The 17784-nt window shown below is 38.7% G+C and overlaps 1 protein-coding gene across 4 annotated transcripts in view; it reads left to right on the forward strand.

Moving 5' to 3' along the window:
• The window catches only part of ddah1 (dimethylarginine dimethylaminohydrolase 1), a 76325-nt gene that overhangs the window by 48200 nt on the left and 10341 nt on the right, over positions 1-17784 (forward strand). For all 4 annotated transcript variants that reach the window (XM_054602348.1, XM_054602346.1, XM_054602349.1 and 1 more), the window contains exons 3-5: positions 5889-5988; positions 8479-8552; positions 14699-14818. In XM_054602348.1, the coding sequence (XP_054458323.1) occupies positions 5889-5988; positions 8479-8552; positions 14699-14818 (294 nt within the window). The remainder of the gene's footprint in view (positions 1-5888; positions 5989-8478; positions 8553-14698; positions 14819-17784) is intronic.

The raw sequence follows: 17784 nt of genomic DNA on the forward strand, positions 1-17784 counted from the left end.
ACTTAATACCTGAAAGGTTCAGATAGCCTTATCCACCTTATTGCTCCATAGCTAATGAGATTTGTGCATTTATGTCAAATTTCCCTTGGCTGATTTCCCTGAAATACAGTCTTTGAACTTTCCTCTGCATTAGGCCTCTGCTACAGTATCTGTTACGATCATCATCTGTGTCCTGAATGTCCAGCCAAACCCTCAGCTATGACGCACAAGACTCACTGCTCGAACTTGTGCCAATATGTCAATACAAGCACGTCACTTTTGTAATTGTTTTTAAACACAGCTCTTTAAATGAATAGACTTCAACTTTTGAGTCATGTTTATGTTTTTATGCGTCAAAGCTGCTGTCATTTTTATATTAACAATAGATCAAATTACTTTGTGTATAGTGAAAAAAGTCAAATCATAGTGATGAAGAGAATTATCACTTGACTCTGCAGTTAATCTCAGCTTTATGGATACTTGTCTCGTCTTTCAGGTCATTGTTTTGGTTTTACGGCCAACAACTTTACTGTTTTGGACTACTCTCGCTGTCATGAACCCCAATTTCAGCCGCAGCAGGAAGCTGTTTTCAACGAAAAAGTTCTTATGAACCCCACATGCAGACAATCAACACCAAACAGCAGACAAAGTTAGCAACTGCCTTGTGATTTTTTTAACTTTTATTTGCCAGTTTGCCAGAAACACAACTCAAGATGCTAATGTTGTTCTATATCTGCTGAATGTCGATAGGCCAGTGGTTCCCACCATTTTTAGACCATGGTACCCCTTCGGAGGACATGCTTTGTCCTGTCACCCATCCCCTTATATAACATGCATATATGTACACAGATGCTCATCAATTTTAGCAATTGTGAGAAAATCACTGCTTTATGTCCTCTTTCTTGCCTTAACCAACCAAACTGCCTGGCATTGTATGCCATTGATTTCATGTGATTCATAAATTTACAAACTGCAGCTGATAAGTGTCATTTAAAGAGCTTGACCTCCTTGCGTGTGAGGCTTAGAGGAATGCTGTGTCCCCATTATGTTGGAGCGTGGGACTCTGTTGCCTGGTGTAGAGAGGCTAGGATGACCTTCAGGAATGCTTTTGTTGTGTACCCTATTGCCTTTCCAAATGCACCGTGCTCTATCAGACTGATGGTCCTTTTTAGCAGAATGCGATATCAATGGGTACCAGGGGCGAGTGAATGGAGAAGGGGTTTCATAAAAAGCCACAAATGAAAGGCTATTCTCTCTGCTCCGTCTCCCCTGTCCTGTGCTGGAACGGCAGGAATGTGTCAGGCAGACCTACTGGATCTCAGAGCCTTCAGTCCCTAATGAATTTAAAAAAGCCTTTTTCATTCAAAGCAGGCTGCTAGCTAACAGCATGTCGCCTGGCCAAGCACTGAGGGGAAAAGGAGGAGAGTGGAGTGAAGAGGAGAGGAGCATAGAGTGTTGGGGGGGAAAGGAGAAGGAGGTGCTGGCAAAGTGAGTTGGCACCTAGGCAGGGTGGGGTATTGGATGTCGCTCACAGTGAGAGATAATAGGCCACTCTGCATTAGAAGCCACTGTAGGAGCATTCTTGACCCTGCCACGAGGGTCTAAAGAGAATAGAGGGAATGTGAGAAACGAAGAAAGAATGAAAGACAGTGAAGGAGTAGAAGAAGATAAATGGCCAGAGTGAAGACAGCGTTTCTAAAGAGGGAGTATTCTGGCAAAAAAGAAACTTGAAATGTCTGCACCTGTTGAATGAATTGTGTTTGACATTATGGTAAACATGATTCCACAGTCAGCAATGCTTAGGTTAGCTTTGTACACAGACCAGGGAAGGGGAAACCACTCTCCATGCTTACCATACAGACAGGAGCTACTCTAGCCCAGAACGGACAAACTAAACACTGGCTATAGATGGACCCTGCACATTTTTATGTTTTTGCATCAGCCACTGTGGTGCTCCTACATGTTTGGCACTCAGGAGTAGTGTCGGTTGGTTACAATCTGCAACCTCACAGCGAGATGCCCCCATATCCTGCATACTGCACCTTAAACAGTATATTGACCTCTACTGTATGCCACCTTTTGTCTCAACGGTATGAACACAAAAACTTCCACAAACCAGAAAGTCAGGTATGTCTCTGTCAATACTCAAAGACATTCCAGACTTAGTGATTGATGGACCTGAAATTGGTAACTGTACTAAAATGATAGATTGACTTGTCTGTAAATGCAATATGAATCACTTGAGGAAACATTAACTTAAGTCTTAATCGTCTGTAATTAGCAGTGTGTCTGTGGGGAGCTGTTTTGGACTTGCAGTGGCACGCTAATTGTTTTGTCTAACATGGTTACAGCCCTTAATGCTATGCCAAAACCCATAGCAAAACTCATGAACAAGCATCCATTTTATTAGACTGATGCAGACGGCTAAAGAAGAAGAAAGGAGACTTAAATGTATTTTACAGCGTAATCGTAGAAAGTTTCTTAAGAATGGTGTGATCCATCTATTCAACTGTTGTCTAATTGACAAACGTTTGTTGATGACTTGAAATTAATCTACAATGTAAATCGGATTAAAAAATGTTTTCCCCCCCACAACTTTAAAAATGAACATCTTCAGATATCAATGATTGTAGGGGGTCAGGTCAGAACAAAATCCTAACTTTACCTTGAAGTAGATGTGTGATTGCAGGAAAAATGTGCACTCCTGCCAACTATGCACAACAAGTATATAGGCTATCTGCTTCAATGAATCTGTGTTTCTGCTACAAAATGCTGATGGCAGCATCAAAATGTGCTGTAAACTACATGAAGACTGCAGGTTAAGTGTATGATCGAGTCAGGAGTGTTTTCTTGGCTCACGTCAGGTTTGTTGTTGCCAGCTGAGCCAATGGGATACTTTGAGCTGAGCACATGCATCCATTTATGACCACTGTAGTCATTGAATATTTTCAGCACAAACAAGATCTGCTCCAATAAGTCTCAAGCCAACGGGACATCATTTGGGATGAGATGCAGCGACATGTAGTTTCTGTTGAAACTGTGCAAGATCTGAGTGATGCTACGCAGTCCAAATCCCCATTTGCCTGGGACTTGAATGCTTTAGAAAGCAAAATTGACCTATTTCCTTTTGATAAAATATTTGCTGATTTCTTTTGGTGGTACTACTCAGAAGATAAAACCTGTTGCCACAAAGTACCTTTAATCCAGCACAGCCCATGCCTTCTTATCTAATTTTTGATTTTGGCACAGGCCCAAAGATAGCCGGGGGTGCTGCTAAGTGGAGCTAGTTTTCAGCAATTACTCCAAGTCTCTACCCGCAAACCTTCTGGAAGGCATAGTAAATAAGTCATATTCAGTTCACACTCTGTTGGAATAGACTGTATGATACTGCCATTTGGCTCTAAAGCAACAGATTGATTTTACTCAAGGTCTGCTTTTGGAACATTTTAGTAGGGTGATTATTCTAATAGTTCTAAAGTTGATAAAGTACGGTGTGTCTTTTTGGAGTCTGTATTCATTATATTTTTCAAATGTAGTTTGTTCTAGTTCTTTTTCAACCCAAGTATTTGTTCTTTGCCCACACTTATTTTTCTGTGTTCTAAATCAAATTTCTTGGGGGGTCTATGTGTAAAGACAGCCTAATTGATGTTCTCTACCAACACACACACACAGCAGTCAGAGCAGATATCACACTGTGACAGAGCAGATATCACATTGTTGTCTAGGCACCATTACCTTTCACATGGTGAGGAGGGGGCCTAAACACCAATTGGGTCACATCACCTCCAGTGATGTCAGAGGAAATGCCAGAGAGCTGAGGTAAAGAGCTGGTTCATACAGTCCTGCAGATTCCTGGCCAGACAACCACTGTGATAGTACAGGCTCCAGTATGCTACAGACAGAAGAAGAAAGGAAAAAGCAGTGGCTGATAACAGTGGTGGAGACACAGCACAGCATGTATAATGATCAGCCTTGTTGGGAAAGGTGTTTTCTCTTATACGTGTTTTGATTATATACTCTATATGATCAGAACAGGGTATTAAACCCAAGTTCCCTGCTCTTCAGCTTTGTTGTGCAAATCTGGCCTCGCTGATGTCACAGACATGCAGACAAAGTCATCTTCAGTGCATTAAGTGTTTGAACTGTCTGAGTTTTTGTCACAAATGATGAATCAGTGATTCAGCAGGAGTAACCTTGCTGCGGCCAATTGAGATTCCACAGTAATGTGACACAAAGAAAACAAAACATTTGATGAACAAACATCAAAGCACAAGCTCGCTCTCGATCATCTGGATTGTTTACTTCCTCACAATCTGACTCAACCTTTCCTTTGCCACCCAACATACCTAGAAACCAAACTAAATGAATAGCAGAGAGTTCCTTGGCAGTGCCTTTGCTTGCACAAGCAAAGAATGAGCGGGATTAACTGTTACCTATGCGAAATATGCCGCTGTTACTTTCAAAGCTTTTAAGAAACCACTAACGAATTTGTGAACCCATTGGAAGGACGCTGTGTTCTTCCTGGTTCACTGAAGTAGAAAGATGAGCAGAATTCCTGCAGTGAGGATGAAACATAGAGGAGGAAAGTTTGATTATTCTGTGGGAATTCACTTACTGTTTTCAGGAAAGTGAATGTCATTGTGGTTGTTGGCCATTGAGTCTTAAGGTAATTTACGAAAACAGTCATGCAACTTAACAGCTTTAAACACGAATTCATTTTGTAATTGAATACACACTCAGTTGCCGGATAATTACTGTACGTACACCTCGCTGAAACTAATGCAGTCTGATATAACAGTCCTGTCTCATTTTGGAGAAAACAGTTAGTGGTGCTGTTGAACTATATTGCGTTGTAACAATATTTAGCCTACTCTCATTGATATAAAAGGGTTGGACCAAATACTAAAAACACCTTTAGCTAGGAGTACCTACCAAACTGGCAACTGAGCATATCATGCCATTACATTTGAATTTGTGCATAAGGAAAGGACAATTGTCTATTCATGTATGCGCATGCAGAGCCTTTATCTAGGAAGTGCATGGCAGTCTACCTGTGTTACCTCATGGTTCGGCCTTCCACAAATGAGGAGAAGCAGAAGCATTGAGTTCGCCAAAAAGCACAGTGAGCAGGCTGAGGTCATAGTGAGATAGGGCTTGTGGAAACACTGATGCTCTCGCTAACATGACTAGCCTTGGAAACTAGTCCCGTGGGAACCCCAAAAACAGGACGGTAAAATCACACTGGGCGGGCAGACAGGAGAGAAGATCAGTCAAAGTTCAGCCAAAAGAAAATACCTGCACTTTGCTCAGGTTTTAAGTTCAGCAGAGAGGACATGCAGGTGAAATGTGGATTGCACGTCATTTTCCATCCAGGAAATGCATTCGATTATATATGTTAATGTTATCCGGGACGCAGCCATGCTTTACTTCCTCACTATAAATATGTGAAAGACGGATGACCCAGAACATGAGGACAGGAAGATGCTTTTTTTAAGAGTTGATGTTGGTCCTTCAGCGTACCTATTTTCCGTAGCCTCTGCCATGAAAAAGTTTTAAAGACCTTTAAAATGACATAATTTCATGGTTCATTAAAATGATGTCATAGCAACCTGTTGGAGAGAGACGGTTTTGTTTCATTGTGCTCAATCTCAGGAATATGAGTACTGCTAAACACTGAGCCTTAAAGAAATCCAGAGAACATCCTCAAACAGATTTTCATAATCTTGTTTAAAGATGTTTGATTAGAACCACACTGTATCATAATAATCCAGTAAGTAAGTAAGGAAATGCTGATGGTTTGGACCATTTGGTGGTGTAGTTTAATGTACGTCATCACAGATCAGTCTTTTGTTTAATATCAGAAGATGTTTTAATTGTATTTCTTGTTGTTGTCATTTTGGTTGTTCCAGACGGAGGCAATGAACAGAGCTCTGAAGGATTTGAATCTGAACATTGTGGAAATGACCGATGAGAACGCCACACTGGACGGAGGAGATGTGCTTTTTACAGGTACAACTGTGTCTCCTCAATCACTGTATTTTGTTGAACACCTACAATTTCTGCACCATCAAACAACAATCTTCCAAATATAGAAGATTTTAGAAAGAAAATGTAGTTGTCACCCTCCCAAAAGATTCATTTTTTATTACTTTTGGGTTTGTATTAATTCATACAATGTTTATCATTTAGTTGCATATAAAAGTAACCAAGCGCTATAATAACATCCAAGTGGACTTTACTTGAGCATTGTTTAGAAAGTTGTTAGTTTATACACTAATATAAATGAAATATATGCATAAATATATAGATGAAACTATGAAGATGAGACAGGGTAACTATTGCATTTTACATCTAGCTTGAGAGGTGGCATCATGTCGACTGTAAGTTTTTACTGGGTCCAAATGTTGATACATGCAAGTCTAAAATGTACTGCTGTAGGGTCAATGTGATATCATTATGAAGTGCATCCTCATTTTTTTTTCTCTTGCACTGCATTAGTGACCTTCACTGCAATTCAAATCCTTAAAATACAATTAGGTTTAAAAAATGTGTGTGTTGTGGAAGGGGTGGTGTGTGTAAAGGTGTTGTAGCCTCCTACAGCTGCTATTAAAGGTTACCCTAATAGACCTGTTATTTTATTTTTTTAGCCTTTACTTAAGCTATAAAGCACTTTTAAAAATAGTCCAACATAGACCAAAGTGAAGGTTACAACTTCATTTTGACCAAAAACTACCATGATCATACTAACGCAACAAAAAGCATACAAAATTAAAGTTTTATAGCTCGCATACTCATGTAGCAAAAGAGAAAAGATCTTCATTTAGTATTTAACATAACACCCCTCAATACAAAAGTGGTGGATGGATCAAACAACATACTGGTTATTTTGCCAGATTTTGTAAACTTGTAAACTGTAAAGTTGGTACTGTGAGTGGTACTTGGGAAATCTGAAGGGTTTTCACATTACAATGGCAAATTATAAATTTTTTCCCCCACACAGTTAACATAAATCAAATGTTTTAATATGAAGCTTTGGGGCTTTTAGTCTGATTTCCTGCATGGCATGCTTTCAGTGTTCAGATAAGTAAAAATGTTGGCATAAACCGATACAATAAAGCTCTCATTCGTGACCAGCTTAACAAAAACGTGTTTTTCCACACTGCTTCAATGATTGAGGTCAGTAATGACACAGGCTCTACTCTAGACATTTCCCTGTACGGCCATTAACAAACACAGAAATTCTTCATCTATTACAGGAACTATTTTAAAGCAGCAACAAAATCTACATAACATATTTCTGATTGGCTTGAAGGAATCTGTTAAAATCGTATAACAGATGCTTTGTGTTGTGGTTGCCTCTGCTTCATCTGTTATTTTCGCATCTCAAGACACCTAATGTGTTATTTCTAACATGATACAATTTACAAATATCACTCTGGATTCAAAACATGGTAACGGGCAAATATATTCCTCTGTGCGACCTCAATAACCTGGTTCCTCAGCACACTAAGCAGTATTTCCCTAAAAACTATTCTGTAACAAACACGTTGTGTACAATACTGAATGGTCAAATAAAATCAGCAGGACTCCAGGCTCTCACCACAGGCCTCTTCTTCCTCTGGCATTAGAAGATAAAATTTGGTAAGGGCAAAAAACCGTGGTAACAGTCGTATGGTAAGTAAAAATGTGAGTCAGAGTCTTCTACACTGCGCAGGCCACAAGGAAAAAAGCATAGTACACTTAATTGGGTTTCTAGACGCTGGCTCTGTGCGCTCGTTCCTTCCAGCTGAAATCGGTTTCACATGGCAGGGCTAGAAACATTTCCTGTTGGCAGGGCCCGGGCTAACAGCTCATTTTGTAAAGTCTCAGCAGCTATGTTAGGAGCCCATCCCTGAGCTCAGTGTGCCGCTGCAGCCTCGCCAGGCTTTCAGGCCTCTGTCTGCTTACGCCTCACCATACTGACCACAGTTGGCCTTTCTCACAGGCATGCATTAAGTACACACTGTGGTGACTGCAGTGTTCACCTAATGAAGCTCGACAGGCTCGCTGTACTGCTGGTGTTCAAGATTTGTAGACTTTATCACTGTAGACTTAACAAATTTCTGAAGTTTTTAAATGTTGTGTATATATTTAAACTCCAGATATTATAATAATCATTGCTTTATAATTCCTCTGCTCTAGTTCCTTATAGACTATGTCTTTTTTATTTTTATTTGTTTGAATGGTCAAATTACGTTGTGTATCTTTTCAGATTGATTTTGTAGATATGAAGGTATATATCACTGCACTTATTTAAAAACGATTCCACATAGTATTTAAGCTTAAAGCCTTTAATTGTTTTAAGTTCTAGTGTGTGTATGTATCTATTGATCCGTGGCGAGCTGCTAAATTCAATTATCCCCACAGGCATAAAGAAAATGGTATTGAATTGAATTGAGTAAGTTGAATTGATTTTATATTTTGCCTAAACAACTTCTATGGTGTCTTATTTCTTTTCAGGTCGAGAGTTCTTTGTGGGCCTTTCCAAACGGACCAATCAGAGAGGAGCCGAGATTCTAGCAGATGCCTTTAAGGTGAGTTTAAATGTTGCACTAGTGTAAAAAGTGGCAGCATCACAATTAATACCAAAAGCAAAGATTCCCCTCTCGAAAATGACTGAGGTGAAAGTGTGTGAAACAAGCCTACATAAACATGAACATACGCCAAGTTAAGTAGCTCAAATTAAATGTACTTAAACCTGCATTTATTTATATTTATTGCCACAGCAGGACAGCGCAACGAACAGTAATTATAACACTAAGGTATTATCACCTTATAAAGTTTACATTGCAAACGTGCTAGCCAACTTTTGCATATTTACACATCCAGAAGAGAAACGTTGTCATTAGCATCTATTAGGAGTCCTGTTACTGGCCAACTGCTAAACGTACATCCAATATTCAAACTTCTTTTTGCTGCATTTTGTTTTCCATGCAATCATTGGAGAATTTTCTAACTCTTTAGCTGCTAAATGCTTTATAGTAGTCAGTGTGAAACTATAGAAATGTATTGAATCTGTTGTTTTAGGCACTATACTGTATGAGATGAAATGCAAATCTTAACCGGAATATATATATATCTATATATATAAATATATATTTTAACCTACAAACACCACTCTGACTTCTCGAGTATCTTAAATGCACAAGCCTACTGTGAGCAATCGACATCTCAAACAAGAAATAATATGTTAATAATCATACATCATACTTTTGGCAAGGAAGATAAACTAACAGCATCATCACTCCATTCATCTTTCTTTTTTCATCTTGTTCTGCCTCCTGTTCTCTCTTATTTAATTTCTTCCTCCATCAATCTCTTTCTCTTTCCACCCTCTCCTTTTTTATCCATTATATCAATCCTCCATCTATCAACTTCTGTCTCCATTTCTTCTGACTTCCAGTCTGTGTCAAGGCTACACTGTCGAGGTGGACCATATGCTGTAAAGTACATATAAACATGAACTGTTGCTAGGAGATATAGAGACCATTCAGCACATCCTATTTGTTGTATATATATATAAACAAGAAAACGCAAAGTTCCCTGACATAAGCTAGTTTGCAAGAGCTTTTTTTCCGATGATTGCAAAGGCTACAAACCCGACATTGGCTAGAACATTAAAAACATTGCATATATTTCTTTGTAAAGTAACTGTGTACATTTTGTTGAAAACAAGAATCTGGGAAATTAAGTATCAATTGTGAACCTATTGACATACATTTGAGAGAAACCAAAAGGATAAATACTTGTGCAGGTAAAAAGTATTTATTTATTATTTAAGTATTTCTACTTTGTACTGAAGCTGAGTACTCTGAGATTATTGATGGATGCATCTGTGAAGCGTCTCAATAGCTACTAGTCATTAGCTCCCACCCAGATCCAGGCCTCAACTGGGCTTTATGCATTTTTAATCAGCTCTTGCTACAAACCTATGCCACCTCTGTTTACAGTGGCAAAGCAGCAGTAGATGACACTTATTAAAAAGGTGATTTGGGCAGGGGAAACACCTCCCTCATTTATTATTTTAATCATCATCATCAATCAATACCTGAATTCAAAGCCATGCTTTAAATACTGTTTTCCTTTGAAGGAATTACCTTGTATCTCCATTGTTTTCGATTTCATAATTTGAGGCAAAAAAGTCTAATCTTTATAAGGAATGAATCTCCCTTTGTATTGGAGAAATGTGACATCATCATTAATTTACTCATTCTTAATTACCTCTCAGTTAAACTCATTTCAGGGAGAAACACTGTTAAAAAGGATTTGTGAGTCATCAAATACCAGAAAGTACCAAAACCATTAATAAATCGACCATTTACTTACTATTGAGGTGTTGCCTGTGTAGACAGAGCCTGAGGAGCCGTAATACTCCGTGCTAAAGACTTTCATTATTGTTTTACTACCTAAACTTAAAGACACATCAGTGACATCCAGCGTTGCACTTAGCGTTACACAGAGTTCCCTTTTTATAATACTACAGTAAAACTATTCTGTCCTGCTACCATAAATATCCTCCAGCGTACCAAATTGGCTACAACTTCCCCCTGTTTGAGTAACATTAGCAAAAAACTACATTACCCAGATTTTTTAGCTAAATATTTACCTTTTTATGGATGTATGTTTTCAGTCAGAACAAATAACCATGAAGCTGAGTGCCAAAGACAAGACTGAGAAGTCAGAAAGTATTGAGAGACGCCTTGTTGGTTTTGGTCTTCTCATGAGATTGCTGGCCTTGTTCTTAAAGTAAAAGGCAACAGAAATTGCATAAGCCTGTTCTATGTCTCCATTTTGCTGTCAATGATTTTGTATTTCACCATTTTTTTCTTTCCGACCACTTTCTGATTAATTCCTGTGCGGCATGGCCTGACTGTGATAGACCATAGTTGAGCTCAAAAATCACCACTAAGACATGACACACACATCCAAAGGAAATATTCTGTGAAATATCCCAAACCCCGCTGCAAAAACAGATTCAGGCAAGCTGGGAGGATTTAGGCATGCAGCCTAGAAACAGGGTCATGGTGTGGGTCACAAACGCAGACTGATTCTATCTATCTTGTTTACTGTTATTGAAATACTGCAGATTTATGTGTATCGCTTTTGGATTTGCTCTGAGAGACTGTAACCAATGAGGAAAGCTGGCTTACTCACGAGTTCAGAGGTGGGTCATGGCGTGAAGAGTTCAACACTTTACGGTAACCTAAATGGCATTATTGCTGTGCTTCCTTTTTTCAGTCTGTATCTGATTTGAATTCCTCATTATGGATTCGTCTGTGTTTTCTGTTATCTTTGATAAGACAGGACTTAATGATGCGTCACTGGCAAATGACACTAGGAAAAATCACTTGAGCGTCCATTATTGTTTTTCCGTTATTTATCAGATTGATTCCTCCTATCATGTTTTTTTTTCCTTTCATTATCAAATTAAGGGTCACTTTGTTGCCAGGTTTGTTTATCACTCAACAACTGCGTACAGATGTTGAAGCTCTTTTCTTTATGGGCCTTGAAGAGGTTAGAGCAGATTGTGTTGTTGATTGAATGAGTTTGTTTGGGAAGATTAATACAGAGGCCAAACCACTTATTTTTGTCTGCAGGTAGAGGTGAGAGGAAAAACAAGAATTTGGAGACTGTTAAGGACGTCAACAGTGAAGCTCAGTCTGCTATGCTTCTGGGTTGGTCAATGGGTATTTTCAGGTCACAACATAGCTGCAAACCAGCCTGTTAGTGCAGATGAAAAGCAACTCAGTGTCTCTCTTTATTCCCTTAAGGAATTATCTTGCTAAGAAGAAAAGTATGACTCGTGCTTCTAATTTTTGACCTGCAACTTCCTGTTTATGGATAAGGAGGTAAGGAAGTTCAGATTACATAATTCCCAGTTGTCCTTTTTGTATCTTCTGAGCAAATGCCAAGGAAAGATTTCAGGAAAAAGTCAAGGATGGAGTAATTCAAGTTTTTCGCATGATGAACTGCCAAATTCTTTTCTGTTCATTCACAATAACTATTCCAGTGAATCATAGTGCTTTAATTTGAGCTAATGATGCAGTACAAATGTTGACTTGAAAGTGTTCAAATATACTTGAAGGGAAATTGTCCCAAAAGAGTGTAACTATGGACAATGTACACAAGACTTAGAAATACCTCATAGGGTTTTATGAAGCCCAGAGCTATAAAAAACAATTCAAAACATATTGTGTGATTAAGAAAACACATGGATGTCAGTTCTTAGGCGTCAGTTCTCAATCACAAACCTAGAGTTATATGCTCATATAAATGTATTCATGGAAATTCAGGAAGGAAAGGTCTTGGAAGTTTTAAGTCTCACATAATTCAAATAACAGCTTGGTATCACTTCGGGGTTTACAAATCTCTGTGGGACCCAACTCTGGCTTTTTGTGACAAACGCTGAGTCCATGTATCAAATGCTCAATCAATCATGTTGAAATTGGGAAATTCTTGCAGTCCAGTAAATCAGAATCAAAACGAATTCTGTGGTAAAACAATGTTGTTTCAGGAGGCTATGCTATGCTATAATTCTTCAAATATGGACCCTTGGCTTTAATTCTTGCTAACAAAAAGGCTTTCAACTGGTATTTTAATGAAGGGGTCAGTCCAAAATCAGCTGTTGAAGCTATATACTATAGTTCCCTATAAAGCACTTTAAAAATGATCCTACACTGCACTAATATAAACCATATATCAATCAATATGAATGCAATTGCTGGTTGAATGCTTCTCCTCAATCTGAAAAAGTTTAGAGATCTAAAGGCAAAAATATTTTCTTAATAAGCCTCTTACTGTGAGCATTTGGAACCTACATGAACAAACGTTTTCAGCTAAAGCTTTGGTCATTTCACATGAGAGATTTCTATTTTGTCTTTTTTTCCTTGCTTTTCTCATGGTTTTATTGTGCAACAAAATTTGATGACGGTTGTAGTGTTGTCTGTTCATGTTGCCAACATACTGTTTTTTTAAGGGTAAGTTCACTGAACCCTATTTTCTCCACATTTTTGTGTCTTAGTGACTAATAGGGACAACACATTTTTGAAACTGATTAAGTATTGAAGGATAACGCTGTATTTGAGCACCAATGTAACGTTATGTCCACTAAAAATGCTTGTTTTTGACACTGACAGGCTCATGTAGTTGTTGTAAGTGTCTGACAACAATATTGAAAGGACCCTACTGAGCAATAAAGTTGCTCAGTAAGTTTTCTTACCTTTAGATTGATTCTGTCAGTTTGTCATTGTGTTTAAATCTGAATATCCGTTTACTCTGGCTCAATTACATACCGAGGACCATCAAATTTGAAGACCTCATCCACATTGTCAAGATCATCTAAATATTCAGCCTTTACACTGAGAATCTTTTAGATAACACTAAGCTGTGTTTTCTGTACTCCGACACAACAAACCTTGCTCGGCCAGCTTGCAGTGTTTCCACTGTTGTCCTCCAGGAACACATCACCTCGCAAGATTTTAGAACTTGACTTCTCCTCTTATAATAACAATTAAAGCCTATCTTTGCAAAAACAAGCACTTTTAGGGGAGTTTATGGTGTCAGCATTCATAACATTGCAGCCTGTGAGCGGCTGTCGTCTACAGTGCTCTAAATTGTTGTACCTTTTAGCCAGTTAAACACAAAAAGATAGTAGGAAAAAAAAAACAAGTAACCCTTTAAATGCGATCAAACCACAGAAACATTCTTAATAGATAACAACTTAATTATATAATGTTTTCTTTGATTGTTGCTTATTTGGTCATGAATATAATATTATAGAGAAAGTTTTAGGGCCTCTGAAGATTTTACAGAAGCCCAAATGCCATGTGCAGGTGTTAATCAAACCATTATCAATAGCAGTTAGTCTATCTGTTCTTTTGTATTCCTCAACATTTGGTATGCAACATCCTTCAGCCAGATAAAGCCTTTTCAATCAAGTTTCTTCAAGTTGCTCTGCAATAACCCTATGAGCCCTAGGCTCAGTAACATCATCTCCCAGACACTCCTGCTGTTTCCGCCCCTGAGCTGCCCGCTACTTCATTTTGAAAGCCACTTTAGACGCAGTTTAATGATACTGCACAAACACTACATTGCTCTTTTATCAAAAAATCTATCATATTTCACATACTTTCCCTTACACTGGCTGGAGCTACAGTGCTTTGTTGTGGTGCTAAAGGATTGTGAAGCATTGTCACAAACAAAGAAACCTCCACTGTGTTATCACACCTGTCCAATCCAATCCTGCCATCATGAGGATTATCTTATTTGAAGTTATGAAGTTATGAAACTACATATATATTTGTTTTCTTATAATTTGTTCACCCACATGTGGATAAATGAGGAAGCGTTACATTGTACAGCTTTACAGGTCATTGTAGATATGTATGGGACAATATAACCACAGTTATGTTTTAAGGTTTTGACATTTTTGCTTTACATAAGGTTTGTCTCTTTTTGTTGACACAGTAGGTAACTACCAACAGATAATTACAATTGTAAGTAAACATTATGTCAGCAGATGTAGAGGCAGGTTCTTAATGTTTGACACCACAAACCCGAGGTCAATCTTGCAGTTTGACTGTTGAGAGAGCTGCCATTAATTGAAATCATCTTTATCACCTGGGTCAATCCTATCTTCATATTTTGTTTTCGCTTCACCTAATTGGATTGTGTTTTGCAGGACTACGCTGTGTCGACCGTGCCTGTGCTGGAAGGGCTGCATCTGAAAAGCTTCTGCAGTATGGGAGGACCAGGCCTTATTGTCATCGGCTCCAGTGAACCAGCACAGAAAACCCTCAAAGTATGGAGTCTGTGTATGTATGTGTTGTCTGTGCTGTAAAAGCATCATCCCATTGCTATGCTTCCCCCAGCTGTGGTCATGGAAACCACAGAATCAATGTAGTGGCATTGTTTTTATAACTATGACGCAGTTGATTTTTCTTTGGTTGACTCTTGGCTCAATACTGTTGGTATTAACAGCCCTGTCGTTTTTTTTTTCTCCTGTTCTGCAAAGTATTCAGTAAAAATAACACTACAAGACAGGACATCACACGTGTTGACTTAGAGCAGACTCTCTTACTTACAACTTGATTGCTGCTTCCCACTGCAGGCACATCGAGACCACCTGTCACCTTAATCCTTCGTCATTAATTCATATTCTCAGCAAAGCTAAAGGGATTGCCCCTGGCGCTCACACTCCAGCTTCAATTACAAAGTCATTCCATTAAACAGCTTGAGCTCATTACCCCATAAAAGGCTTCTGAATCGATCGAGTTCCATCATAACAATAGCACTAAAAGAAATGAACCCAGGGGATGCTGAAGGACTCAACATGAACAAGAGGCAGTTTACACCCTGACAGAGACAGATTGGTCGTCTTCTCAAAGAGAGTAATAAATCTCAGCCCATCCCTCTGATGGAATTATCCCTAAAATTCAACATCAACACAACACTGTATGTGAACCTTTCTTTCAGCACACATGACTGAAATACAGTGCAATATTTAATGTTGTGTTTACACAGCAAATACATGAATGCTTTATGTTTATTTACATATGAATGAACATTTTACACACAAGCACACACACCCTTGGCATTGACAGAACAGGTCTCATTATTTGCCTCCTAGTGTGATATCTCCCCCTACTGGCCCAACCCTACGCAAGGTTACTTTAAGTCAAGTAAAAGCCACTTAGTAGCATCTCATGGGACAATTAAAACCAGACCATCTTACAGCACATCCTAATGAAGCAAAGTACTTGAGACCAGCACAAGTTCAGACTTGTTGGGTTTGTACAGCTGAAGTGTACACAATAAATTAGGAATCTATGCTAAAACGCATGCGCTAATTGATTTTGTAATCCAGCATTGACTCGTTAAGATTCCTGCCTGTTTGATCACCCCAGTAGTTAGCTACTGGAGCGAGGAGCGGCAGGGAGCAGTGAGACTTAATGACAGACTGCTCACTTTCTAATTGCAGCTTACGTCACCTTCTCCTGCACCAATTAAATACTATTTTGAAGGGCTTTTAATGACCCTGGATTTGTAATTAGGTAATGTTCTCATTGTGGGGGGAATGAGATATTGTGAATGCTGTTTTAATGAATTCAAAGTGCTTGTTTTGGATTTGGATGCAGCTCTTATGGTAACGAGGCTACTTGTCTGTGTACCCTTGGACAAAGACACTTTGTACAAATTAAAGTTGGAGCCCGACTAAATCTGTTTGTCTTTAGGGAGCTAGAATTTTGCTGCTATTAGATATTCAGACAAGAGAGGAGACGCTGGCAGTGTGGGTTTAGAGTAGAAGGTCTGTATATGTCTATCTCACTGACATCTGGTTAATATGGCTGTTAATTTAGAGTCTGTTTTTGCTGTCTGTCTTTATCTGGGATGTGTGCTAAGAATGTGTATATGTGTAGACCAGGTTGAGGCTCCTGTCTGTGTTTAGCTCTCCCATGGTTTAGAAAACTCACTGACCGGATAGATTTCATCATCCATCTGCCGCTGTCATTGCCAAGCTTCACTTATGAAGTCATCATCCTGAAATATCTGCAGCAACAACTTCCTGTTCTCTCACACACTATTCCCTCCCTTTACTGGACTCCCATGGGCAGACTCTAGATCACTAGTCACTCAGCCCTGTTTGATTCATGAGGTCATTGCCCTGTTTGATTCATGAGGTCATTGCCCACTACTGGTTATGGTTTGAGCCTCACCTCAAGGATGTTTGCACACTTGAGTTTTTATAGATAATGAGGTGACAACATGGTGAAGTTTATATTTAGGATGAGTTGTGTTTGATGACCAAATCCTGATTACAAACATTTAAACAAATAAGTTACCAAGATATGAACATATTCTACACTTTCTCTGAGTTTTGATATTTGATTCAAATTGATGGGTTATCTAGTATATTTAATATCTTTCAGCAGCAGAGAGCAGCCGGAGGTTTGACATTTTACTGATGTTGATCATATTTACCATTTGGTTTCAGTATGCTAACATTGGGTAATTAGCACAAGTCATTAGCAAGTAATTAGCCAGAGCATTGGTTAGACTATAGTAAAGGTTAAAATTCATCCTGGAGAGGGGCAATCTATTCAACAGTTGAGATATTTCAGTTTGGTATAAATAGTAGACGACTGACCAGCAGACATTGCCATGCCGGTAATTACACCGCTAACTTGGCTAGGAAAAATGATGATCTCTGCAGCATGTATCATATCAGAAAACAGGACATATGTGGCATCTGAGCTCTAGGTTTCCTTGCCAATGATGTTATGAAGTCCCTGAGTCAGATGAAGGCTCAGACAGCAGCAACTGATATCATACATAGGTTATAGTATGCGGTCTCTGGTTTGTTGCTCTGTTAAAAACTAAAAACTTAAAAAGACAAAGTAAAACATAAGAAATGTGAATTATTCAGGGAATTTTTATGATTTCTGTATTTTTCTCAGTATTATCAGAGATGTTCTGCAACCCCCCTTCATCCCTTCCTTCCTTGTTGTGTTATCTTCTATTGGATAGCTGGGGGTGCAGCAAGAAACACTCGCTTTAGACCAATAATATTTCCAGAGTTAAATACGAGTCAGGAAAACATTTATTGTGCATCAACAAGAACCAATTTCAGTTTAATTTCCCTTCTGTAGTTGGATGCGGCCTCAAGTAGGATTTGTCTTGTTTATGTTGTTGTTCGTCGTGTTAGGAAGTATTGTAAAACTTTTAAAGGCTTCCTGGTCAAGGATTACTAAAATGAAAATATTCATT

The sequence above is a fragment of the Anoplopoma fimbria genome, chromosome 8 (assembly GCF_027596085.1).
Source record: "Anoplopoma fimbria isolate UVic2021 breed Golden Eagle Sablefish chromosome 8, Afim_UVic_2022, whole genome shotgun sequence".
Lineage (NCBI taxonomy): Eukaryota > Metazoa > Chordata > Actinopteri > Perciformes > Anoplopomatidae > Anoplopoma > Anoplopoma fimbria.